Source organism: Sabethes cyaneus, chromosome 3, assembly GCF_943734655.1.
Source record: "Sabethes cyaneus chromosome 3, idSabCyanKW18_F2, whole genome shotgun sequence".
NCBI lineage: Eukaryota > Metazoa > Arthropoda > Insecta > Diptera > Culicidae > Sabethes > Sabethes cyaneus.
This window is the reverse complement of record NC_071355.1, coordinates 152,547,272-152,574,768: the sequence shown is the minus strand read 5'-3', so window position 1 is coordinate 152,574,768 and position 27,497 is coordinate 152,547,272. Positions and strand designations below refer to the sequence as shown.

Below are 27,497 nucleotides of genomic sequence, written 5' to 3'. Positions count from 1 at the left end.
TTTTAGTTAGTTGACCAATTTGTCCACCTTGGCTCACTGGTAACGGCGGATAATGACACCAGTCGTGAAATTCGGAGGCGTATTATCAGCTGAAGTCGTGCTTACTGTGGGCTTCACAAACAATTGTACAAAGTGTACTACGGGTATGAAACATGGACAATACTCGAGGCTGACCTGCGAGTGCTCGGAGTTTTCGAAAGACGTGTGCTAAGAACGTTCTTCGGCGCGTACAGGAGAATGAAATATGGAGACGGAGGATAAACCATGAACTCGTATAGCTCTATGACGAATCCAGTATCCAAAAGGTGGACGGATACGATAAGCAGGACATGTTATGCTTGACAAGTAGTCATTTTGACTCCTACCTTTTGTCCAATACTGGAAGGTGCATGAGTCGAAATTTTCATTTCTTTCCCTACCGTCCCTTCATCAATTGTAGAACCATCGTTTCAAAAAATATTAATATACATGTATGACCGCATTTCAAGGTCAAGACTAAAAACTTGAGATTAGTCTATAGGACATGTTATAAAAATGCTGGACAACTACCCTACAAAGATGGTGTTTGCCTCAATTCCGGTAGGAACAAGACGACGCAGCGAGCAAGATGGATAGACCAGGTGGAACGAGATCTGGCGGAGGGTACTGGGTGTCCGAGGAATTGGAGAGCGGTATCCCACAACTGAGTGGATTGGAGAAACGTTGTTCATCAGGCTGATTTATATGATACTAGCTGACCCGACAAACTTCGTATTGCCACAAATTAACCTGTGTTGTACATAAATCATGAATCTCGGATGATCTTTGTCACAATCTCGAGTTTTGCAAGCCCCTCAGTGGGCGGCCCTTCCGACGGCGGGTCACCGGCAACACTCGCGACTGTCTCGTCCTGAATGATCTAGTGTTACTATAGATAGTTTTTGTGGTCTTGTATTGACTAATGTTTTATGGAAGAGTCTCGAATTTCTCGAGTTCGATTAGTTTTTGAGTTTCGCAAAAATTTCTGTTTTATTTATATGAGAGTCCATATCCCCCTACCACAGGGGTGAGAGGTCTCTAACTATCGTAAAATGAATTCAAGACTCCAAAATCTCCCACATGCCAATTTTGGTTCCATTTGCTTGATTAGTTCTCGAGTTTTGAGGAAATTTGTATTTCGTTTGTATAGGAGCCCACCCTCTTAAAGTTGGGAGGGGTCCTAATTCACCATAGAAAATATTCTTGCCCTCGAAAACTTTCACATGCCAAATTTGGTTCCATTTGCTTGATTAATTCTCGATATATGAGGAAATTTGTATTTCATTTGTATAGGAGCCCCCCTTCCTAAAGTGGAGAGGGGCCCCAATTCATCACATAAAAAAATTTTGTCTCCAAAAACACCCACGTGCCAAATTTTGTTCCATTTGCTTGGTTGGTTCTCGAGTTATGAGGAAATTTGTATTTCGTTTGTATAGGAGCCCCCCCTCTTAAAGTTGGGAGGGGTCCTAATTTACCATAGAAAATATTCTTGCCCTCGAAAACTTTCACACGCCAAATTTGGTTTCATTTGCTTGATTAGCTCTCGAGTTATGAGGAAATTTGTATTTCATTTGTATAGGAGCCCCCCCTCCTAAAGTGAGGAGCGGTCGCAGTTTATTATAGAAAAAATTTTTGTCTCCAAAAACACCCACGTGTCAAATTTGGTTCCATTTACTTGATTAGTTCTCGAGTTATGAGGAAAATTGTGTTTCTTTGGTACAGGAGCCCCCCCTCTTAAAGTGGGGAGGGGTCCTAATTTACTATAGAAAATATTCTTGCCCTCGAAAACCTTGACATGCCAAATTTGGTTCCATTTGCTTGATTAGTTCTCGAGTTATGAGGAAATTTGTATGGAAGCCCCCCCTTTTAAAGAGGAGAGGAGTTATAATTCCCCTTATAAAGAGGAGAGGGGTCTCAATTTACCATAGAATAAATTCTTGTCACCGGAAACACCCACATGCCAAATTTTGTTCTATTTGCTTGATTAGTTGTCGAGTTATGCAGAAATTTGTGTTTCATTTGTATGGGAGCCCCCCCTCTTAGTGGTGGGAGGGGTTTCTAACCATCACTAAAACCTTTCCTGGCCCCAAAAAACCTCTACATGCATATTTTCATGCCGATTGGTTCAGTAGTTTTCGATTCTATAAGGAACATACGGACAGACAGACAGACAGACAGACAGACAGAAATCCTTCTTTATAGGTATAGATGATATTTATATGATTTATATGAATATCATAAGTAACCCGACATTTTTTTTGAATACTCTATTTATTACTCTATTTTGATTCAAATCTTCGGACACGAGTTTTCTAAGGGAAATGTATGGGAAATCCTGTCGGTATCGGTATACGTCAGTGCCTTAACTACCGTTGTTTGCTCATTTGTTTTTGCTGACTGAATGAAGTATACCATACTCCTTCGAACGGGTAGAATAGAACGGGTTTACTGTTCTATCGGAACACAAAATATGGATGTATACCAAATTACATTCTTTCTAATCCATTTTTGTACCTAATGACCAGAAGCGGTCAAATATGTTTTGCATCTGAGACTGAACAACAACACTTAATGTTGGGGTGTAACAACAATAGGTGTCATTGTACAGTTTATAGAGATAAATCAGTTAATTAGTAATTCTAACGTTAGCACAAACTCCAAAGTGAAGTTATGTTTTCCATATTTTAAATTCTATAGCTGTATTTTTTCAACTCATTCGATTTGTTGTCGCTGAAAAAACACGTCAAAATAATTAAAATATGCTTCCCATTAATTAAAATGCAGCTGATAAGTTGTTATTCATAGTTAATGCGTGGGAACACTATGCAATGGTGCTTTACTGTAACCGTTTGCATATGAAAACAAATATAAACATGAATGGTTCATTGATTTCCAATCAGTTGCTACCGGTAACCACACATGTTTATTTATATTAACAATTTGGTATTATTTGGCGGTTTGACGTAGCTTGCGTTTAGTTTATTCCGTGATACATTTCGAGAAAAGCATAAAATGTCCAAGAAACTAGCCACCGAAGAAGCAATTCACAAGGAACAAGAACCGGGAGTAATCAGCAATGCTATGCTTACGAAAGCAATTCTCGAGCAAGGTCATAAGGGAGAGGCAGGCCGGTTGGCTCGGTTGGACCAAGTAGATCTAGGATGTATCACAGTGATTCGGCTTGAATTTCAAAGTTAGTGAATTTGAATATTAATTCTAATCAATATTTGAAAAATAATCTCGCTTTCGATTACAGATATTTTAAAAATTGACCACCTCTGGGTACTGAAAAATCTCGAAATACTTTCACTGGCTTTCAATAAAATTGACAAAATCGAAAACCTACATCAGCTCACTAAACTGAAAGAGCTAAACTTATCTTTCAATTTTATTGAAAAAATCGAAAACCTCGACCAGCTGATACATATTCGGACGTTATCGTTTTATGGAAATCGTATTTGCAAGTTAGAAAATCTGGATCGATTGGAAAAGTTAGTTATTCTTAGCGCCGGAAAGAATAGTATCAATACATTGGACGGAATAGAACGATTACGTTTCCTTAAGGATCTTCGCTCATTAAATCTTGCGGACAATCCAATAGCGAAGGACACGACAAAGCCATTGCGACTGTATGTGGCAACCTTATTGCCACAGCTAAAATACTATCAGTACATTCTACTGAAACCAGAAGAACGAAACACAGGAAAAGAGAAGTTCACGTAAAGAAATAATTGCACATAATTACTTATTTGGTAATATTATTATAGTTTTTATATCTCTTTTATACAGTCGAGAATTGCAGGATTTTCTGGAGCAAGAGAAATTCGAAATAATAGAACGCAACCGTTTGGCTAAGGAAAAAGCCGATGAAATATATTTATCGAAAAGTTTCGTAGAGCATATGAATGGCGATCAACTATTCGAATCACTTTTTGTTGGTGATGCGGACGGGGAAGCTCTTCTAGCCATTGGTGACGACGCAATTGAATTGAAAACTGAGTATAATTTCAGCTTCAAAAAACCATCATCATCTGCATATATTCGTTCCTTACAGATATAAGACCGAAGCATACAATCTCACTCAGCAAATCTACAAAATCGGCTTGGAGCAATACGAACGACGTCAAAAAGAAATCAAACTGTACAATAGTTGTATTGATACTGAACGAAAGAAAGCTCAAAAACTTGGTCAAGAGTAAGCACATGCTCTTAAGTGCGCTTACTCTAAGCGAAGCTATTTAATTCCATTTGCACTTCGCAGCATCATCAACCACTTTTTGGATATGTACAACCGTTTGTGTCCTAAGGTGAAGGAGATCGTGACCAGCCTGGACCAGGATGCCCATAAGCGACCCGACATGCACATGCTGCCCCACGAATTCCACCCGCTGATCGACGAGCTCGAGGTTGCCAAAGACGAATTCAACACAGTCTTCGAGGACTCTTGGCATACGCTGATGAACATCGAAATGCAGCTGTTTGAACGTACCGAAGAGGGAAATGCCAACTTCGAAAATAAGATCAAAGAAATGACCAACGATTTCATAGAAAAAGCTCAAGCTCAATTTGTGTTGCTGCGTGAAGCTGAAATAAATTTCAGTGATGGCCTTGTCGAAGCTGTGCAGCAGTTTGTGACGTTTCAGGCCGCATCCGGTCACGCCGATGCGATTCCGTCCACTTTAAAAGAAGTAATTTAGATTTGATGTTTAAAAGAAAGCATCTTTCGGCATAAATAATGCAAACTTTTTTCTCGTTATAGGCCCTGGATGACAAGGATGTAATTAGTAACCTAGCGGCAGGAATGCGTGACCATCACATGCAACTGATCGATGCGCGGGAGGACAAATTAATTAGTCGTAGCCGGAATTGGGCACGAGATCTGTGTGAGGACATTCAAAAGTAATGTATTGCCATATTTATCTCTCACTACACATGATTTTGAGTTAAACAACGCTATTTTACCACAGCTCGGAAATAAAACGAAATCGTGCCAAAGTGCTGGAAATTACGTATTTCCTAGATCATCATCGTCAAGCATTCTACACATTACTTGAAGACTTCATTCCAACTTCGGAAGACAAGAAGCGTATATTTTCGAAAGTTCAATTTTCCATCGATGCTGTTGTGGATGAAAAAGAGTGAATCACTCTCGATGGGGTTGATATTATTTATGTAATTACGCGATTTATACATCTTATATCTTATAAAATTTGAAACTCTTATCTTAGTGCTGGTTGGCTCTAAACTACATGTCTTCACACACGCGTACAATTTGTGTTAGAGAGATTAATACCAAACTTTATTTTTAAATTTTTACTCTGCACGTATCTTTAAAGAGGTTCAGTTCAAGGCTTGACTTTTAAAGCTTTCAAGTATTCTTCAAGTTCAATTTGAAACTCTTCTCTCATTGTATTCGCAACAAATGCTTCCAAATCCTGAAAGAAAGCGATGTACAATCAATTAATCCAAAAAAATACGGTCAATACCTTCTCTCTGTAGCGTTTGAAATCATTAAATTCATCCTGTCTGAGTTGGTGCTTGGTAATCTGCCGTGCTGTTGCAAAGCTGGTTTTGCATTTGTCCAAGTACAGAACAGCTTTACGGATTGCTTCCATATTGTTATCAACAAGCTCGTCCACCAATCCGATCTAGAAATAATGTAAATATCTTCATTTATAAGTTATTTAATCAATGCGTCACTAATGGTTCTTTATTCTACATCAAAAGCTTCTGTAGAGTTGAACAACTTTCCCGTAGTACAGGCCAGCTCGGTTTGTCGAAACCCAATGGTGTTTCGCATAGTGACCTGCAGCCACCGAGGAACAATAATGCCCAGTACTGTTTCGTTTAATCCAATAGTGAAATTGTTACACATTACACGATAATCACATGCTATCGCAAGGAAACATCCGCCGGCTGGTGCATGACCCTGAAAAGAATTTAAATAGCTATAAAATGTGTTTATTGTAAGCTATTGGAACGAAACACATTAATACATTTATGGCGGCTACAGTTGGAATAGCGCATCCATACAATTTCAGCCACAGCTCCTGTAGCGCAGACCAAAAGGTTCGCAATCGATCAATGTCAGGGTTAATCATTTCCTTTATATCTAATCCAGCAGAAAACACCTTGTCGGAAAACTGCAACCATATACGTCTTAATTTAATGCTAAATAGATGTCAATAAAACGAACTAACCGACGTCAAGACCATGCCATTAACTTTGTCACGTTCGAGCGCATTTACAGTGCTGGTAATTGCCGAAATCATCTCTAAATTGAGCGCATTTACAGGAGCTCTATTTAATGTTATCTTTGCGTACCCTGTTTTGCCATCTATTTCTGTCAAAATAAGCGCCCTTGGTGTAATGGAGCTTCCCGAATATTGCCTCGCCAAATGGTGCCAATAGATGGAGTTGGAAATCGAACGTAGCATTTCTGAAATAGTGTTATACTTAATGTGTATCATGTATTAGTTTGAGAATACATACCTTTTTCTTATTCCGGCAATAAAAATAACATAAATGAAGAATGAAACTCTCAATAACAGTGAGTGTGTAAACGAGAATCAATACCAATCGTAAGCAAAGTTAATCTTGCTCTGAAGCACTTTCATTTTTGAGCATACATAACCACGAAATAGTGTCTTATCTCGCATATAAACGAAATTGCGAGAATATAATCGGTACTCAAAATAGATAACACTGCTCGACGCAAATATGCTTGCTACATTACTGGCAAACCAGTTTTTGCAAAATGAACACCATGCTTGAATTTGGACGTTGCGTTCGTTGATTCGCGTCGAGTGTAGGTTTGTTGTTGATTACGAACTTTTGAATGTATTTCACATGAAATAATAGTGGCATTTTTCCTTTATAGGTGGACCTATGTTTACCCAGATGATTTTGTTTTTTGAAAAATAAAAGTACTATTTATGAAACATTTGTTGTAGGAATGACTTGCATTGCTGCAATACATAAAAACGCCGTGGGCTTAAACCGTCATTAGACATTACCTTTCTTTATCGACAGACTTCGCAGCCGGCTGTTATAGTACAGGAAAATTACGGGGCCAGTGTAACGAGCCTGGTTGGTGGTTGATAAATGGCTGGATAATGCGGAATATAGACCCCATAGTGGTCGTTAGCCTCTTATGCAGCAACTCCGATCCCGACCTCCTCGTGGTACCAGCCGGAATACGAGCAACCTTAGCGGAGATCGAGTAACCAACCCCGGTAGAAACTAAGGTCGTATACTAACCAGGAAGGAGGTATAGTGGGTCTCGGCACTATAAGATGGCAGCCTCATCGCGAGACTCGGTAGTCTTGCCCCAGTACGGCTACACACCTAAATTAAATTACAACTAACAACATTCAAGCATATTGGGAGCGGAATATTCGGCATCGACCTAGGCGACGGAACAAGGACGACGAATGGAGACTCGGTACTTGGAACAGCAGATCGTTAAATTTCGCAGGATGCGAGCGGGTGCTGATTAAACAGCTTGAACCCCGCAAACTCGGCATCGTAGCTCTGCAGGAAATCTGTCGCAAAGGAGAGAAGGTATGGAAGATCCGTGGCGGAAAGGCCCAGTTTTACCAGAGCGGTGGCGCTACCAACGAACTGGGAACGGGCTTTGTAGTGCTAGGCGGAATGCAGGATCGCGTGATAGATTGGAAGGCGATCAACGAAAGAATGTGTGTATTGAGGATAAAGGGCCGTTTCTTTAATTATAGCATCAATAACGTGCACTGCCCGCACGAAGGTAGACCCGACGATGAGAAAGAAGCGTTCTACGCGAGGCTGGAGGCAACGTACGACAGCTGCTCGTCACGGGACTTCGCAGCTTCCCGAGGCCTGGTGATCCGAAGCACCTTTTTCCCGCGCAAGGTTATCCACAAAGCCACCTGGAGATCACCTGACCAACGTACAATGAATTAAATTGACCACGTTCTCATAGAGGGCCGGTTTTTCTCTAACATCACGAACGTACGCTCCCGTCGGAGTGCGGATATTGATTCTGACCATTACCTAATAGCAGTACATGTGCGCTCAAAGCTGTCCACCGTATACCGGACACGTCAAAGCCGCCCTCCTCGGCTGAACATCAGGCAGCTAGATAACCCACAAGCTGCCGAGAACTACGCGCGAGTACTGAATGAGGCACCGTCTTCTTCCGAGGAGTTAGGTGCTTCAAACTCCTTCAAATTGCTTCAAAAAATTATCTAAGTATTGCCACTAGAGAGAACCTGGCCAAATACCGAGCAGCTAGGAACCAGTTAACCACGATCCTGAGGAGAAAAAAGCGCCAAAAGGAGGACAGAGATCGTGAAGAATTAGTGCAACTATTCCGAGCTAATGACACGCGCAAGTTTTATGAGAAGGTGAACCAAACTCGGAAGGGCTACACACCGAAACTTGACATGTGTAGGGACGAGGGAGGGAATCTAATTACAAATGAGTGCGAGGTGGTCGACAGATGGAAGCAGTTCTTCGATGAACACCTCAATGGCGAAGTCGCAGAAGGATGCGGAACGGAAATTAACCTAGGAGCGCCCATGGAAGATAGTAATGTCCTAGCACCTGATCTCCAAGAAGTCAAACGAGAAATCGGGCTGCTGAAGACCAATAAAGCCGTTGGGAAGGACCATCTACCGGCAGAGCTTTATAAACATGGCGGAGAAACGCTAGCAAAGGCTCTACACTGGGTTATTTTGAGGATTTGGGAGGAGGAAAAGCTACCGGAGGAATGGATGGAAGGAGTGGTTTGTCCCATCTACAAAAAGGGTGATCGGCTAGACTGCTGCAACCATCGTGGTAAACACCGCCTACAAGGTACTCTCACAGATCCTGTTACGCAGGCTGTCACCGATAGCACAAGGTTTCGTAGGGAATTATCAGGCGGGTTTCATGGGGGCTCACGCAACTACGGACCGAATTTTTACTATCCGACAGATCTTGCAGAAACGTTGGGAGTACAACGTGCCCACGCATCACATCTTTATTGATTTCAAAGCAGCATATGACACAGTCGATCGAGACAAGCTATGGCAGATAATGCACGAATACGGTTTTCCGGATAAACTGACGCGACTGATCAGAGCTACATTGGATCGAGTGATGTGTTTCGTTCGCATCTCTGGGACACTCTCGAGTCCCTGTGAGACGCGGCGAAGGTTGAGACAAGGTGACGGTTTATCCTGCATGCTGTTCAACATCCCCCTCTTGAGGGGGTGATCCGACGAGCGGGCATCGAAACGAGAGGCACGATTTTTACCAAGAGTAGCCAACTTCTAGGCTTTGCAGATGACTTCGCTATCATTGCCAGGAACTTTGCGACGGCGGAGGCAATCGACGCTAGACTGAAAGCGGAGTCTAGGATAATTGGGCTAAAAATAAATGCGTCAAAGACCAAATACATGAAAGGAAGAGACTCAAAGGAAACAAACGCGCACCTCCCACGGACGGTGACCGTTGACGGCGACGAACTAGAAGTGGTAGAGGAGTTCGTCTGTTTGGGATCGCTGGTGACCGCGGACAACAACACTAGTAAGGAGATCCAGCGGCGCATCCAAGCGGGAAATCGGGCCTACTTTGCCCTTCGTACGATCAGGAAGCATATGCCGCCGCACGAAGCTAACAATGTACAAAACCCTTATTAGACCGGTAGTTCTTTGAGGACTTGAACCCGTGACGCTGCTCGACCAGAATCGTGCGGACGATATTTGGCGGAGTACAAATTGAAAGCGGAGAGTGGCAGAGGCGTATGAATCACGAGCTACAGGCACTGCTTGGGGAGACTCCCTTCGTACATCTAGCGAAAGTTAGCAGGCCACGGTGGGCCGGACACATCGTAAGAATTCCGGACGACAGTGCAACGAAAATAGTCCTCTTCAACAACTCCACCGGCACCAGGAACAGGAGGGTCCAATGTGCACGATGGCTCGACCAGGTCGAAAGCGATTTGCGACTTCTAAGACGACTAGGAAATTGGCGACGAGTGGCCCAAGACCGAGTTGAATGGAGACGAGTGCATGAAACAGCACGAGCCACCCCGGCTCTATGCTGCTGAAGAAGAAGAAGCGTAACGATCCTACTTGCCTTACCTTATTCAGCCCACTCTTTTTCACTCGTGGCGGGGGGGTGTTTGTCGCCAAGAAGCCTTCTTCGATCTGATTGTGATCGATCTGTAAGCAGGATGTGTAGTTTATAGTTCATGTGTCTCCGCAATTCTTCATCTTCCATATAAAATCTAGATTGAACAATACTTTCAAGTCCATTAAAGCAAGGGTGGTTTTCCCAAGTGCCATAGATATTTGTACAACGTTGTAGGGTACGAGCCAAGCTAAATGAATCAATGAAAAAACAAATCTAATAGAACTAAGTCTTTTGCTTCAGTGTAGTAAAACCTCGTCTGAATTTGAGGAGATTATCCCAAAAGAATGAGAAAGAGGGAAACCGATAATCGTTCCATGCGCGACGCTCTGCAGACTAGGTTATGCAATAGCGTGTCTGAAACAAGAAAGTCAGTTTTTGGAACAAAGTTATAGCGATTGGACGTAAGCTTGGAGTCTTAGATACGACATTGGCGCAGAGGAAACCTGCTCCTTAAAAGTAAGTATATTATGGAGTTACAGCCACAATTGCCGTAGAAGGCTGCTGTTTTCATTTAGTGACACTGGATTTCTTCGACAATGTACGTTTCGGCGATAGTTGCTGTTTTTTGATCGGCAGTTGCCGCTCGGAGCTGCGATTCGGCTGCATTGTTGTTTCTGATCGTGGCCAGTGATGAAACCTGCTGCTGCTTGTGTAGGAAAGAAGATTTTCCTCATCATTTTTGTTCAGTAGGCTTGAACGGTATTATAGCAGTCAGTGGTAGTGAACGGATAAAATTAATTTGTGTACATAGAACATGCTACGTTCGTGTGCGTGTAACTAATTGAAACCGCGTTCTCTCGGGTGAGAAGGGTTGAAATAGACCGCGTTCTCTCGGGTGAGAAGGGTCTAAATAAACCGCGTTCTCTCGGGTGAGAAGGGTTTAAATAAACTTCCCTCGAGCGGGAATGTTCAGATTATGTTCCCCCGAGTGGGAAAATGGAAAATCTAAATAAAATTCCCTCGTGCGGGAATGGTTTAAGCTATACATATCCTCGAGCGGATGAGCTGAGTTTTAATATTGTAAAATGATTTAAGTTAGCGCTGGTATGCGCTGTCATCAATTTTACCAGAAAAAAAAAACAAAAATAGAATACGCGACATACTGGCTATCGTTACTGGCGGTATCGATACTTTCCCAAAGAAGTGCGAAGTGTTTGGTAACGATGCTTCCCGGAACTGATAGTCAGTGGTATGGTTCATTTTAAGACACTTGTCAAATAAGGAAGATACAGATGCGTCGCAAACTTAAGATCTTTTAATATAAGAGGAATTCCGTTAGCAATACAGTGGGATACTAATTTTGTTGTGGATCGATTTCGGCGACAAAATTTTTGCATTTTTAAAGTATGCTGAAATAACAATCAGTTTGACAGAATTTCGATAATGATAACGTTAGAAATGATGATGGTGATGGAGATGATGATAAATATTATATAGATGAGTATAATATACAAAATGAAGATAAATGTAATAATAAAGATGAATATAATGATACAGAAGAATATAATGATGAAGAATAATGAAAATGAATATGAATATAATAACGAATATAATGTGATGAAGATGTGATGTGATGAAGACGAATATAATGACGATGAACATGACGTGATGAATATAATGATGAAGACGAATATAATGATGAAAACAAATATAATGATGAAGTTGAATATAATGATGAAGATGAATATGAATTGAATCATGAAGTTAAATTTAATAATGAAGATGTATACAATGACGAACATAATATGATGAATAGAATAATGAAAATGAATATAATTATGAAGATAAATGTAATAAAGAAGATGGATATAATGATAAAGATGAATATAACAAAGATGAATATAAAGTTGAAGAATAATGTAGTAATGATGAATACAAGGAGGGTGAATATAATGAAGAATATAATGTGAAAAGATGAATGATGAAGAAGAATGTAATTATGAAGATAAAATTAATAATAAAGAATACAGATGAGTATATTGGTGAAGTTTAACGTAATAATGAAGATGAATGCAGTGAAAATTAATATAACGAAGGTGAATATAATGATGAAGATAAATGTATCAGATATGAGATTTTTTGGCTCGGGTAGCACGTTCTCGATATTTATTTTAGACATTTGTGCCTCTATGAAGATGAACGTTACAATGAATGATAATGATTAAGATGGATATAATGATGGTGGTGATGATGATGATGATAATCATTAATATGGGTTGAAGCAACCAAAGAAAAACCATTAAATAGTATTATTCCATTTATGGCATGTTCCTACATTTCTACTGAAAACGTTATGAATCTCTTTAGCATAAGGGACGATGTTATTAAAATAATGCTGATTTTAAATGCCGGACATAAGTGGCAAATAGTTCTTTTTGGTACCCCTCTACAACTGCAACTGGATGCAGTGAACGTATTTCACTCGAAATCAATCGATGAAAGGAATAATTCTCAAGGAATAACGAAGCGTTGAAAGCGATGGTGCAGTTTCTACATGAATAGAAGAAATACGTAATGTGAATATTTTCAGTTATTAGATTGTATGCCTTCGACGGCGAGAAATTGTTAACAAACGTGGCGAAGTGCAACATGCTGTTCGTACTCAACAATAAAATGCGTATTGTGAGAAACTATCAACGAAGTGCATCTTTATAGGTAGCTGGCAAAGATCATCGATAAAATCTACAGGTGCGAGTTGGAAAAATGAACAAGGGACGATTTTGGAAGATATGTGCTATCGTTACAATGTTTAACTGTATTCCCAGCTAGCATTTTCATATGTATAAAAAAGGTAAAAATCAGCATTACGTACAGATATACATGCTAAATAAATCGTATTTCATGCGCAAAATTGGCATATCAGTACTATTTTGGAAGCGATATAAGTGATTACGAATAATTTTGAGCGTTACGACTATATAAGTATTTATATACGATAATATCCGATTAAGCGCGAGTCGCTCCGTACTACTCTACGATTTTGTGCTGAAAATCGTATGTATGTCAGTCATTATCATTATATACGACAGAAAATCAACTTGATCCCACGTTATCCAGCTTTAGTTACGATTTCGAGTTTATTAGGAGTTATTTACGATAGTTTTCGTACATTGATATACGAGTTGGTGCTAGCTGGGTTGCAAGGTGAAACCAACCATCATGAAAATTATCGAGATGGACCGTCAAGAAGTAGAAAAAGAAAGTATCTATTCAGGGCATTCAAAAAAACCAGCAAGATAATAAGTTTTTATGACATATACCGATAGGAATAGGAGAGGGGGTGAATGTAGGGTACGAGCCAAGCTAAATGAATCAATGAAAAAACAAATCTAATAGAACTAAGTCTTTTGCTTCAGTGTAGTAAAACCTCGTCTGAATTTGAGGAGATTATCCCAAAAGAATGAGAAAGAGGGAAACCGATAATCGTTCCATGCGCGACGCTCTGCAGACTAGGTTATGCAATAGCGTGTCTGAAACAAGAAAGTCAGTTTTTGGAACAAAGTTATAGCGATTGGACGTAAGCTTGGAGTCTTAGATACGACAAACGTCAACTTCGTACGATGATGCACTCGATTTAATCGCAGCGTCTTCCAAAGTAGAAAGAAGGCAGAATTTGCGGGTTGAATACATTTTTAAATCACCATACTGCTAGATGGCAATGCTACGATAATAATGCCGGTCTCCTTGGAGCCTACTCTTACTTTTACTTTTGTTTGTTTTCCGTCGGCAGCAGCCCGCCCCGCATTGTGCCGGTCACCGACTCCTTCTGTATACTCCTGCTCTTGCGAGGGACTTCAACTATGCCAACCTCTTCGGAGCTTGTAGATCTTCACTCAACAGTTCCGCGTATCATTAGGAACGGATAATCCTTCTAGTTCCTCAAAATTGTGATATTTATGCTGGCGCTTTTTCGGTCTAAGAATCGCAGCCATGTCATTCTGTGTTAACCTAACCAAATTTTCTCTCCTAACGCGCACGTCTGCCGATATTCAGGTTTTAGAGGTCTGCGTCTGCAGCACTACCATACAGGAGTAACGAGGTTAACCCATTATGTCCTAGCGTATGATATATCATACCTCGTCTTCAAAACCTGTTTACTACTGAATTTCAATAGTTAGCATTGTTAATATATCACTACAAGAGAGATAAGACATCTATCTGATGTGTGTGTGATATAATTTGTCAGTTTTTGTCATTTCATCTGTATTTTCAACAGTGCAAAGTTATGATAAATGACGGAAAAAAAGTGGAAAAAATGGCGAAAAAAACTTTGTCTCCAAAACGCATGAAAAAGCCTACATTCAGTGACGAAACATTACCTGACATGTAAATTGGTATTTATATGTAAAGTCTATCACAAAATTCGATAAGAAATCTGTAAAAAAAATTGTAATTTGTTTGTTTGAAACTGAGCCTATGAAATATTAAACCTGCGATATTTTGGCCTTGAAAGCATTCCAAATGACGATTTTGCGTTTCCCGACACATTCGAGTCATAATATAATAGATTACAGAGTTTCACTTCATTTGGTCCAAATTTTGGTATACCCAGGTCATAATGGGTTAAGGGAATTTTAGGATCGTGACACCATCCGGGTCATTTAGCGGTAGGGTTGCCAAGTGGCCGGTTTTTGGCCGGCCCGACCGGTTTTTCACCTGCAAAGCCGGTGGCCTGTCAATCCTGCAAAAAGGCCGGTTTTCCGACACAGGAAGCCGGATCGGTACTTTTTTTTCCTGATTTGTTAAATTTTCTGATAAATTTATAAGGAATCCTGAGCAGTGGATCATTGAAGATTGTCAGTTTGACAGTGACAATATTTTGCTTCTGGCGGTAAGCACCAGAACAACTAGTTGTCTTCTAGTATCTTCAATAATCCATGCAATGTTCATTGTGGTTTCGATTCCGACGACAACCTAAATAATAATTAACGCACATTACACATTCCAGGCAAATCCTCTAGTAATATGCTGTCACTACCCCCCGCAGTTGAAGGCTGGACCGACCGGCCGGTTTTTGAAATTTTCGGACTTGGCAACCCTATTTAGCGGTGTACAGGTCCAAGTAGAGCCGTAGCGTGACATTCTTGCGCGAAGACCCAATTTGATTTTGATGCCTTTCTCGTTTCTCAACTCGGTGTTCTATCTTAGTTTATCGTTCGAAGAATAACTTAAAACAATATAATAGTATACTTATCCACTACTTCGTTAGTGCTTTCCTGACGCTTATGCCATTTTTAGCGTCCTTTATAACTTGCGCCCTTGGCTGAGTCCAAGTCCAAGTAGAATGAAGAACCGATTAATCAAGGGTCGTTTTTTTAATCAGTTGAACATAAGTGAGCTTACGATGCAGTATTTTGTTCATATTTTCAAAATCTTTTGATAAGAACATCATCTTGAATCACTTAACCATAGATGTAATTCATACAAGCACAGTTTATGTAAAGAATCAAATACAAAATACAAAGTATTTTGCTTACATTTATAATAATGACTTACAGTGATAACACCTCGAAGAACTAAAGTTAACAAGAGGATTGGTATGCTGGTAACCGCCGCTTAGTCAACTCATCGCTTATAATAAGGTAAAACAATCAGTGATCCGCTTAAGTAGTATTAAAATAGGTTTCTTGCATTAATTAATTTTTCACCATTCTCGCTTAACGTTGATTAGCCTGAAGATTAGGCTGACGTCTTGGATGTATCTGGCTGGACATGATTTTGTAGAGCTCACTTTCTATCTCCCAGTCCTAACTAGCTTCTGCTGCTTGTCTAGTGTGTTTGTTGTTTGCTACAAATAACTGATTGTTTTATTCAGTTAATGCCATTGACTACCTAATTTTATGATTGTGGGCTCATGGTGAAAACGGCCATTTTTTATAAAATCCAATATGGCGACTGTAGGGATCGAGCGGGGTGAACAGAGAAAAATATTATGTATTGTGAAAAATTAGAAGCAGCAGCGATAGGGTCGTATACCCTCCGCACTGAGAGAGCGGAGTCGTTACAGAAATGGAAAGAAGAAAGGGAGAAATAAACCAACTCAGTCTTGTGATTGATTGTGCCGCGTAAAGACGTGTTTTATTAAAGCAAAGTTCGCAGTTGAGAAAATGTCCGTTTATTCGCAAAATCACCACAGCGACCAAATCCAAAATGACCGCCAAAAATTTTTTTACACCATTTGAAAGCCCTGTCCTTCTTCTTTACAAAATCGGGCCATTTGTTAGTTGTGAATTTATGAAATATCACATGATATAGATCTCAAGGTTTGCTCAAAATTCAACTTTTTTTTAAACTGTTAGGCCCCTTGGCGAACAAGGGGTCCACTATTTCGAGGTATCAAAAACGTTATTCTTATTTTTAACCATTTTCAACCAATTAGGCGCAAAATTTCCAATATTTGAAGATCTTGTGTCAGTAGTGGCCCCGTTTCAGCGAGAATTACTCCGTCTTAATGAGAAATTTCGCATGTCACTTTAAGAAAATTCTATAATCTATACAATAATAGCTTCCGCAGAAATTTGTTAGATGGCACACCAAAGTCAAACAGGTCTTCTACTATACAAAAGGTATGCATACAGGAGGCCAACGGTTCGTAGCATCCAAACGTCGTGCGGTGGAGGCTGAGCTGAAGTAAACCAGTAGATCGGAGGGTACGTTGCGCGGCACGAAAATTGAGCTGCGATATGATTTTAGGACTATCGATTTCACCATTTATAACTTTTGCTACAAGCACTGCTTGCTCGATCTTTCTGCGTCGTTCAAGTGTGTCAATGCAAAGTAGGCAGTAACGGTCGGTATACGGGTCAAGTTTATCCAAGTTTATCCGGATCACCCCAAGGCAGATCTCGTAGTGCGAATCGGATGAACCGTTTTTGTACACGTTCTATTAGCAAGCCCCAAACAAGTTGTTGAGAACACCACACTAAACCTGCATATTCAAGTAGCGATCGCAGCAGTGAGCAATATAAGGCCTTCAAGCAATGAGTATCGTTGAAATTCCGAGCAATTCTCGAGATGAAGCCAAGCTGACGTGTTGCCTTAGCAATTACGTTTGGGTGATGTGAATTGAAGAAGAGCTTGGTATCTAACAAAACGCCTTGGTCGCTAACGTGATCTACTCTTGCTAGTTCCTGATCGTCGATCTGATACTAGAACACTATTGGATTCACAGTGCGGTGAAAGGTAATAACATGACACTTAGCTATACTAATAAGTAATAAGAGAAGATATAACCAACACCCAACTGCAATGTAACATCGTTGAAAACAAAATGTGAATAACAGAGGCCCCATGTTACTGCCTTGTGGGACACCAGAATAATTAGTATCCATCTTTTTGCACGCTTAATGGCGGCTAGTGGGTACACTTTTCGACAATGTTTATTTACTTTTGGGAACTTCGCTCACGTACGCTTGAAAGTTCTACAACAACAATCAAGGCTGGAAATACTATGTACCCCCGCTGGTATGACTTTTTTTATTCTGAACATTTTCAATCTGAACCCCGCTGGTATGAATACGTTCACATTAAAAACAGATCAAAGCAAAAAACTTAATACGTTTCCTCTTGCTCAGCAGCTTTGGCAATATAGCTCAAATGCAACTTACCTCTCTCCAGCACCCACAATAGAGTATTTTAGTTGAACCTGTCGAACCAATTTCCACTTCTACAATCCGGATGTTTAGAATTCGCGCATATTCAAAATGTTTTCAAATTTTAAAAATTTGAATTTCAAAACATTTGTTTTCGTCAAATCAAAACAACAAGTTCATAGGGTGCGCGCCTTGCGCCTATGTGAAAATGAATAGAGAATACCAAATATTCAGTGGATACTCAGTAGAACAGCATTTATCAAGCTTTACACTATACACAGAACTCTTTCGCGCAAGTACGAACTCAGCTATGCAGTAAGCTTCTGTGATGAACCAAGCCGCGAGATTTTCTTTAACAATATACCTTGGTCTATTCGATCGAGCGCCGCTTCCAAGTCGGTATAGATTGCATTAACTTGAGCCTTCTGTTCTATGTGTGTAATGCGTGTAGACGTGAAATCGAGAGGATTCGTGCAAACTCGTTCCGTTGAGATGAAATTAAATTTGTTTTATTATATCACATTTATTTGTATTACAGTTAATTTTGTCTAGGTATTTAATTCTACTACAACGAATATCATGTTCCTTTAACAGAATTAATATCTTTGTCCAATTCAATAACACTTGTTCTAAAAATATCAATCTGCAGATACTACGTTTCCTAAATACCTACCATTTGTTTTAATTTATTATACCATACGAGTATGGCGATTCAAAAATGACAACATTCAAATTTCCAATTTTTAACTACTCTGTTCTAGTGTGTCGCTAATATTATTTCATTCCATACAAGGTTGCTATAAAAACAAAGAGTATGTTACAACCAAAGATATCTGTTGACACCTGTAGATATATTCATTATGTCCCAATAAACAAAAAAGGGTATAGCGAGTACATTTTAATGAACAGAACTAAGGATTATTCTAAGCAGAAAACTGCTTTTGAAATTCAAATATTCATTGACTATTGTTTGAATCTTAAATATAGACTGTTTCCAAACTGTCTAGAAAGAAATAATTTTGTATTTTGATAATAACTCGAATAAGTAAAAAACCTTTCCTCTGGTTACAACATCTTCGTAATGGTATAGTGATGAAATAAGTATTTATGAGTGAATAAGATGAGTATCAGTACTCCAATGTCGAATAATTTTCCAAAACTTTTATTCGATTTTTTGGAAGTTAAATGCTTACTATATATTACTTAAAAAACTTTTGAATTCCTAATCTCTTTACTAATAATACTCTCGTCTATTTGATAATGATTTGATGATAATAAAATAAGGCAATCCTTTTTCTACATTGTTCCATTTCTGCAACATATGAAAATATTTTGTTAAGGGTTTCTTTCGATTAATTCGATAAAAAAATTTCTGTTGAACACTTTTATTTTGTTTGTACTTTTGCAATAATTGTTAGTAAAATTAAACTATGTTAACAAACATGTCCTTCATTGATTAGCATGGTATTCTACTATCACTTGCTTACTAGTAATGATGGCTTAAATGACTGGGAGCCGAGTGGTGATAAGCGAGCGGGGCAACATGAGAGATGGTGGCATGCGAGACCGGTGCAACATGGTGGGCACTGTGCACGATTGGAGCAGCATGGTGTGACAGATGGGCAATCGGTGCAGCATGATGAGAAATGGTGGCGTGGCCCAAAGGAGCATGGATAGCATGGACTGGCTGAGCGATGACCTTGTGCACCGGCTGCGCAATTTTAACATTGGCCGGTTCCCGACGGACTACGGCGTTGAATCCGGAGTGATGGTCGGCATGATAGTCAACAACACGATGATGGCCATCGGCATCCAGCAAGCTGTACTGGCCATGCACTTCATCTCCATGCCGGGTTTCATGTTGGCTTTTGATATCTCCGGTATGTTCGTCGTGAACGGAATAGGAGAATTCGTAATTAGCTGGGGCGTGCTGCTCAACTTCCTTAACAATGGTGTGATGCACTGGAGCAGCGTGAATAGCAGCCACGTGGTGTACTGGAGCGGCATGTATGGCAGCTACGTGATGTACTGGAGCGGCGTGCACTGCATGGACTGGTGCAGCATGGTGATAGACTGGAGCGTGATGCTGGATGCTTTGATGGGATGAAGCATATCCATGTTCTGGGATCAGTCCTGCGCTGACGGTAGCTAACAAGGTAGCAAGAAGGACGAACTGTTGGGAGAAATAGTTTTTATGTTAGTTAGGAATCAACATAAATGCGATGAATTTACTTTGAAAGCCATGGCTGTTTGGTTTTGAATGCTCTTCTGGGCTGAGAATGATTTCCAGAATATCCAACATCAGTATTTATACTGATCCAGGACCGATCACAAACAATACACTTTTCCAGGCGACCTTGCAAAGCATGTTCGGCTTTCTCTTTTCACTATACCTACCATGTAAAAATCGATGCACTCGGGAAACCGTTACACTACTTCACTGCAGAAGTAACCATTTTCATATTGCACTTCATTCATACGTCGAAGTCGCTGACCTTAAACTAGTTTCGAAAAAATGTAGCAAAAGTTGTCCTTTCATTATGGGTCTCAACTGCATTCGATGGTAGTGACGAAAAACAGGTTCCCGGAGATTAAAACTGATTCAAAAATATTTTATTAATCAGCATATCCCATATTCATGTCTTTTTGATACTCGTTCAAACAAATAACAGAGTTGTAATTCGGTCAGGTTTCTAATGAAGTTAAGTCAAATCGAACATACTATTTCTAACAAAGTAGCAAAGGCCAAAATGATATCTTAGACTTAGAGTGATATTTGAAAAGTCCACGGTGTTACTTTACGAGTAAACATTTTACTTTGTATTTTGTATAACGTATGTACATATGTATAGGGTAGCCACTATATCAATTCAAGGATTTCCATCTACCTATATGCAAGTAGAATTACAGCAGAATCGAGTTCATTTCCTATTCCTAGCAACTATCACCCCTAAGCTGTTCATGAAGGACCTAATGGAGTTGGGTGTACTTTTGTAAGTAAAGAAGCTAACATGATTCCACGGACCATTTTATTCCCTGATTGGTTTTGCCGTTTGGCTCGATATGTTCATATGTTATTTAAATTATAGGTACAGTGGAATTTCGATTTTGGCATATCTTGATTATGGCAACAAAAGTATTCGTTTTTGGCAACACAAAGTATTTCGCTTCCAAAAATATGCTTAAATGGAAACAGACGTGTTCAAAACGATGCAAAATGATGACGTCGATATGTGTATGAAAATAAGTTTGTAGTTACAGAACGTTTCGAAAGATAACATTTTTATTGACGTAGGACTACGTCTTACCGCAGGGTATCAAAAACTGCGATGCTCCTCGCGGAAGGTGCTGCGTACAAAAGCAAAGCGAAGAGAGGCGGAGGTGTATGAATCACGAGCTACAGACACTACTTGAAGAGATGTCCATCGTACATCTGGCGAAAGTCGGTAGGCTACGATGGGCCGAACACGTCATAAAGATGCTGAACGACAATGCAACGAAAATAGTTATTTTCAACAACCCGTCCTACACCAGGAAAAGAGGGGGTCAACGTTTAAAATGGCTGGATCAGGTCGAAAGTTATTTGCGACTACTGAGACGGCTGGGAAATTGGCGACGAGTAGTTCATGAACGTGTTGAATGGAGACAACCGCTTGAAACAACACAGGCCACCCCGGCTCTATGCTGCTGATAACAATGGCAACAATGGCGCTTATATAAGTTTTGCGCTTAAGAATCTTCCGCTAGCACATTCAACATCGACGCGGTTGGCAATTAAAAAAAATGTATTCATGTAGTTTAGTAGACCGATATTTCCAGACACAGTTAAAAAATTTTTGGAAGACACCCCCTAGGCCCCTCCGAGGGACATTTCAACAAGAAGGGAAAAGAACGAAAACGAAAAAGACGAAAAACTGAGCTCAGGACTCAGGAAAAAGGCAAATCGGAAAAGGAAAAGAAGAAAAGGGAATAGAGAAAGAGAAAACAACGGACCGGAAAAAGGAAACGAGAGAAAGAAAAAGAGGAAAAAAGAGAGAAAAAAGGCAATACGGAAATGAAAACAAGAGAAATCAACAGGGATAAGAAGAATAGCTGGAGTAAAAATAGAAAGAGAAGAAAATAAAGGAAAAGAGTGAAATAGAAAAAGAATAAAACAGGAAAATTTGACAATTTTTTGAGATTCGGCAGTTTTAGAAATGATTACTGGGTATCTCGGCAGAACATAAACCGAGATTCTCGGTGAAATTTACAAGATTTCTGAAATTTGTTGATTTATCAAGATTATTGCCGAGCTCTTAACTGTTGAGATCTCGGTAATTTGTATTTTTTTTTTTTTGTGGTGATAAAATCTAACTTTGTAACATGTTTATTACGTGCTCAGTTCCAAAATTGTTAAAATAGTATTCTGCTTTTTGCACCTTCCTTACAGGACACCGCAGTTTGAAAATACGAGTGGGTACAAAAGTGGACATGGTGAAATTGCTGTACAGTCACATACTAGCAACCCTCATGTTGCAGTTTTCTTTCGTCATATAAATAAATTCATTGGACAACATTATTGATGGTAATATTGCTTTACCGTCTGGGATACTGCGTTATGTCAAAACCAACACCGAGAAAGCCGGGTCTTCTCTCACGTAAGTTGCTCTATTAATGCAAAACATCTGGATTAATCCAGGTTCAGGGTTCAGTTGCAAAGGTTGCAAAGCACATTAAGACATGCACCCCATCGACATCTCTATAACGAGCTGCAGTAAACGTCAGCGACGACATGTCGTGGGCTCAAAATTTGACAGCGGGCCCAAATCAGACTGCTGGCAGTTGAGTGAAACGCAGTGCTGACATGCTATATCATTTTCGCACACACGAGATGTTGGCAGCGAAAACATGGTTGCCTGCCGATGGGGTGATGACATGACAATATTTATCAGTAAATAAATATCAATAACCTTATTGATACTTAGCGATATAATTTCTTACTGATAACTATCAGCCGGCGATGATAGTTTTCCCATCCCTAGTGTTATTCGCTTTGACGCGATTCGCGAAAAGTAAATAAATAATTTCAGTAAAATGAGGTTAATATCAGCATTGTTTTTTAAAAAATCTGTTAATGGCCATATTTTTCGTGGTAAATACCGTCTGGTAAAGCGAGTTACTCCCATGGCGATCAAGACGCTTGGGAAGGAGCATGCACAGACTGAGTATAATATGTCATTGCTGCTACACCCGTTTTTAAATTTGGTGAGTTTACGTAATATATTCAGTTCTCAGACGTGTTAAATTCTCATTTATATATTATTAAAAATTACTGCTATATATTTGTAACTAAACATCTTTTCAGGAGCAATCCTCTGGTCATGCTCTGGAATTAAAGAAAAAAGATGTTTCAATCACGAAATGGCGAGAACTACAATTGAAAATGAAAACCCATGTTACGATTGAAGAACGTTTGAAGCATCTGAACCACAAAAATGAGTGGGATTAAACTAAGTCATAAGTCAATTTATTTACGTATTTACAAATAAATCGCTTGTTTAAAATCTATAAAGAAATCACTGTTTTCATATTCATTGAGGTATGTGCTGTTTGGTAGAGCACCGTAACGGGAGTCCACAATTTAGAAATCCACTAGAAATTTTTTATTCACTCCCAAAGTCACACAATACGCGATTATTTGCACAAATGTTTATCCAGTTGCGGCCGCATGGTCAATCTATGCAAAGGGAGCTGGAACATGATCAAATGCTTATAACAAAAATATCTGAATTAGGTAGATAGAAATAACAAAACTTGTTATCTTGTGAAGATAACATAATTATTACAAATATGTAATATATATGCATTAATTAGGTTTTTTTTTGATTTACATTTTGTTGAAAATATAGTTGTGCTAGTCAGAAACACATTGCTTTGTTATCCGATTTTCTTATCACAAATAATCTATTATTTTCGGTAAATATTCAATTGTTAAAATGGCTGAATATTTGAATGATCAAATTATTAAATGTTGAGAAGGAGAGATATTCAATGTTCCGAAACAAAAATTAATTAGCAAAATAAAAGATTTGACCTACTGCGGATGCCACTTAATAGTATAGGGTCGTGTGGCTCAGTGGACCGTGAGACTAGGACCTCATGACCAGGCCAATAAACTAAATTATCAGATATAGAATGCAACCACCGACATAACTACTAAAACAAAAAAACGTTGATTATTGATAGCTAACCTTATATTTTTCTTATACATACATATATAAAAAAATAAATTCTATAAAGTCACACAAAAAATATATAAACGCCATCGAGGATAACTTTCATCTCCACAAAAAATGCTGATTACTCTTACTATTTAGCTGCTTTCTTTTTTAAAGCTTCCAAATAAAGTTCAAGGCTTTGTTGTACTTTCGGCTGTGTTACAGCGTATACAAATAAATCAATATCCTGCAATGAAAAAAAAAAAACAATATGAAAATGTATTCAATAAAAATCCACGGCGTCAATATACTTGTGATCTGTTATCTTCTAGTTCCATGATTTCCTTGCTTCGTAGTGCTTGTTTGGTCATTGATCTTGCTTGAGGCGATATTTTTTTAAACTTTTCCAAGAATGCAGTTGCTTTTGCCAGCGCATCTTCTTTGTTATTTGCTAATTCATCTACTAGGCCAATCTGCAATATACCCATGTATGCTGGAGAGGGTTTTGTATTCGAAAACTACGCTTAAAAATTACCTTCAATGCCTGCTCAGACGTAAATAATGTTCCCAAAGTTAATGCAAGTTCTGCATCACGCCGGGAGATAGTGTTACGGAGCGAAGCCTGGAACCAAGTAGGAGCAACAATACCCAGCTGTGTTTCATTCAAACCGATCGTATAGTTGGGGCACATAATCCGATACTCGCAACAAAGTGACAGCAAACAGCCGCCAGCAGGTGCATGACCCTAAGTCAATAATAGACATTATAAAACTTCTTAAAATGAGGGAATTAAAAATATACATACATTAATAGCAGCAGCAGTCGGGAACGGTGATCCATATAGTTTAAACCACACATCTTGCAGAGTCGACCAGAACTCCTTTAATCTATCAGGGTTCGGTTTATACATTTCCAAAATATCTAACCCAGCGCTGAATACCGTTTTGGAAGACTGAAACAAACAATAATTAAAACAGATACTTTGCAAGTATGTACTACTAAAATGCCCACCGAGGTTAAAATCATTCCACGACATTTGTTATTTTGCAAATCATCCAGAGATTCAGAGATACCCTTCAGCAGCTCCAAATTCAGACTGTTCACCGGTGGACGATTAAGTGTAACGGTGGCATATCCGGTTTTATCATCTACTTCGGTGAGCACTAGTTTTTGTGCACTACTACTGCACGGCCGCAAGCCTGATGGACTGATTTTAGGCAGCAAAGTCAATAACGAACGCAGCATGGTTACTGTTCGCAACAAAAGCAAGATAACGAAAGCAGCTCAACCTATATATTAAAATACAAGTAGAAACATGAACTTTGGACTAATACGTAAACTACCCCTCAATGAAGTATGTATTATCAACATAATTTATCGGAAAATTTCTCAAATACCTATGTAACTAATGTAACAAACCTATAACAGCATATGGAAAACCTTAAGTAATTGCAAATTTATATCACTTTTTGCACGTATACTGGCTAATAATAAAACTATTTATTGAAATGATTAAAACACTGCAAACTGTACTGTGATGACGGGGATTCAAAAATTTCTAACGTTTCGTTTTATTTGTTTTATTCTTCAACTTCATTCCCGTCGCACATTCTCTTTTTGACTTGAATTTGACACCAGCGTTGCTAGAAACTGCGTCAAATATCTACTTTTGAAAATGTGAGATGTATAGTATCGATATTTATGGGAGATTCGCAGTATCGTTAAATAATTCTAGATAGAATTAACAAAAGGGCGAATGTCGCAAACGTAAACAAAACGAGTGAGAGTTATTTTTTGCTGGACCAGCATAGGAAAATCAACCCTCACTCGGTTTGTTTACGCTTGCGACATTCGCCCTTTTGTTAATTCTATCTTCAATTGCTAAATTTAACAGCAAAATCGTTTATTCACGGGAATGACACTTCCAATACCAACCTGTACAAAAAAACGTAGCCAACATAGAGCGGGCCCAAGCTGACAGCTTCATAGATGGGCTCAAGCTGACAACCGAGTCGGATGTGTCAATTGTTAAATTTTCTTAGTTTTAGTTTTATTTTAGCATTACATAGCTAATGTTAGGCAGGCAATTGATGCGAAATACATGTAACTGTGAAAATGGTTAGTTAAATTCGTTTTGTGAGATCGCTTTGCGTTTGCCGCCTTTTTCATGTGAGCAACGAAAATGTGACGTCATATCAGCCCCCTGCGTTTATTATATTTTAGCGAATTTAGCAGGACAGGCTATACCCAAGTGGTTTCCAACAGCAATGATTACTACGCAGCTTTGAAAAAAGTTACTTTTGATTACTTTTCTGATTTCCTCTGATTGACCTATTCGACAGAAACTTATGCGCTGATGGTGGTGGTCTTTGGAACTAGCTGAACGGCGAGGAAGTTGACAGTTTGCTTGAAAAATTGGAAAAAAATTTGCTTTTTTATTTTCTTAATGTAGTGAAACAATGTACGAGTGAAATTATTATTGCAAAATGTAAGAAAATTGAGTACTTTATTTTTGGTATATACTTTGTCAATGTTTTGTTTTCAGTATATACGAGAAAATGATGTTAAATTATAAAAATCAACGTGCTCAAGAGGTAAAAAACTTGTTTTTTTTGTGAAATTAACATAAATCACGCTATTGCAAGCAAGATACAGGAAAAACAAAGAGAACATTCATATTTTCAGGCAGTGCCGGAGCAACATGGTTCGCTAGGACTGACAGATGTTCGAATTTCCAGAATTTTGACTTGAACCGATACAAAACAAGCATATTGATTTTGCAAGGTTCTACCACAGATAACAGACATCCAAGCTAGGCTTGGACCGTGTGTAAAAACTTGCAACGGTTTTTCGCAAGTGGCAATAAGCAGTATGGTGGCACTGCGATCACCTAAAATGTTCATTCGAAGACATGAGCGCAAAAGCAATTTGAAGCCTGTTCACACTAACACAAAATCCTATATAGCTGGGGGCCCTAGTGTATATTAAAAGAAATCGACACCCGCTCGCTCATACAGGAAACCCCATAAGGTACACATTCGCGACTACGATGCTACACCCTACACGATCTCTTGTATACATATTCGAGACTACGAAGTTGCTGATATTTGTTTGGTTTTTGTAAAAAAAAAAGAGAAGGAAGTATTTTTGCTATTGTTTTCCCACAAGTTTTGACAATTCGGCATGGGTTTTCGTGTAAGTGCGAACAGGCTTGAAAATTTCATTCACTTTTGTAGTCACGAATTCCACGGGAATGACACTTCCAATACCAACCTATACAAAAAAAACGTAGCCAACATAGAGCGGGCCCAAGCTGACAGCTTCATAGATGGGCTCAAGCTGACAACCGAGTCGGATGTATAAATTGTTAAATTTTGTTAGTTTTAGTTCGATTTTAGTCAAGGTTTTAGCATCACATAGCCAATTTCAGGCAGACAATTAATGCGAAATACATGAAACTGTGAAAATGGTTAGATAAATTCGTTTTGTGAAATCGCTTTGCGTTTCCCGCCTTTTTCATGTGAGCAACGAA

The 27,497-nt window shown here is 39.2% G+C and overlaps 5 protein-coding genes across 6 annotated transcripts; 2 read left to right on the top strand and 3 right to left on the bottom strand.

The window, feature by feature from the left end:
• The first annotated feature begins 3,030 nt into the window (after nucleotides 1–3,030).
• On the top strand, nucleotides 3,031–5,160 carry LOC128740279 (dynein regulatory complex subunit 3-like). Its single transcript, XM_053835817.1, has 7 exons — nucleotides 3,031–3,211; nucleotides 3,275–3,737; nucleotides 3,808–4,017; nucleotides 4,073–4,213; nucleotides 4,280–4,706; nucleotides 4,778–4,917; nucleotides 4,986–5,160. The coding sequence occupies exons 1-7, from the start codon at nucleotides 3,031–3,033 to the stop codon at nucleotides 5,158–5,160; spliced, it is 1,737 nt and encodes a 578-aa protein (XP_053691792.1).
• A 203-nt stretch (nucleotides 5,161–5,363) lies between these two features.
• LOC128740278 (enoyl-CoA delta isomerase 1, mitochondrial-like) lies at nucleotides 5,364–11,376 on the bottom strand. The gene is made up of 6 exons (XM_053835816.1): nucleotides 11,280–11,376; nucleotides 6,219–6,457; nucleotides 6,015–6,161; nucleotides 5,738–5,947; nucleotides 5,505–5,666; nucleotides 5,364–5,453 (listed from the first exon to the last, which is right to left on the bottom strand). The coding sequence occupies exons 1-6, from the start codon at nucleotides 11,374–11,376 to the stop codon at nucleotides 5,364–5,366; spliced, it is 945 nt and encodes a 314-aa protein (XP_053691791.1).
• A 7,878-nt stretch (nucleotides 11,377–19,254) lies between these two features.
• On the bottom strand, nucleotides 19,255–20,012 carry LOC128741316 (cuticle protein 8-like). Its single transcript, XM_053837047.1, has 2 exons — nucleotides 20,001–20,012; nucleotides 19,255–19,941 (listed from the first exon to the last, which is right to left on the bottom strand). The coding sequence occupies exons 1-2, from the start codon at nucleotides 20,010–20,012 to the stop codon at nucleotides 19,255–19,257; spliced, it is 699 nt and encodes a 232-aa protein (XP_053693022.1).
• Nucleotides 20,013–22,799: 2,787 nt separating this feature from the next.
• LOC128741725 (ribosomal protein 63, mitochondrial) lies at nucleotides 22,800–23,536 on the top strand. Its single transcript, XM_053837713.1, has 2 exons — nucleotides 22,800–23,012; nucleotides 23,113–23,536. Exons 1-2 carry the CDS (start codon nucleotides 22,842–22,844, stop codon nucleotides 23,254–23,256), a joined length of 315 nt encoding a protein of 104 aa, XP_053693688.1. The 5' UTR covers nucleotides 22,800–22,841; the 3' UTR covers nucleotides 23,257–23,536.
• Nucleotides 23,537–23,998: 462 nt separating this feature from the next.
• Nucleotides 23,999–25,561, bottom strand: LOC128741724 (enoyl-CoA delta isomerase 1, mitochondrial-like). 2 transcript variants are annotated; one of them, XM_053837711.1, is made up of 6 exons: nucleotides 25,385–25,560; nucleotides 24,977–25,254; nucleotides 24,771–24,917; nucleotides 24,501–24,710; nucleotides 24,277–24,438; nucleotides 23,999–24,212 (listed from the first exon to the last, which is right to left on the bottom strand). In XM_053837711.1, the coding sequence occupies exons 2-6, from the start codon at nucleotides 25,208–25,210 to the stop codon at nucleotides 24,117–24,119; spliced, it is 849 nt and encodes a 282-aa protein (XP_053693686.1). In that variant the 5' UTR covers nucleotides 25,211–25,254; nucleotides 25,385–25,560; the 3' UTR covers nucleotides 23,999–24,116. The 2 variants fall into 2 exon arrangements, with proteins under 2 accessions (XP_053693686.1, XP_053693687.1); XM_053837712.1 differs by having other exon boundaries at nucleotides 24,021–24,212; nucleotides 25,363–25,561.
• Between the last annotated feature and the right edge of the window lie 1,936 nt (nucleotides 25,562–27,497).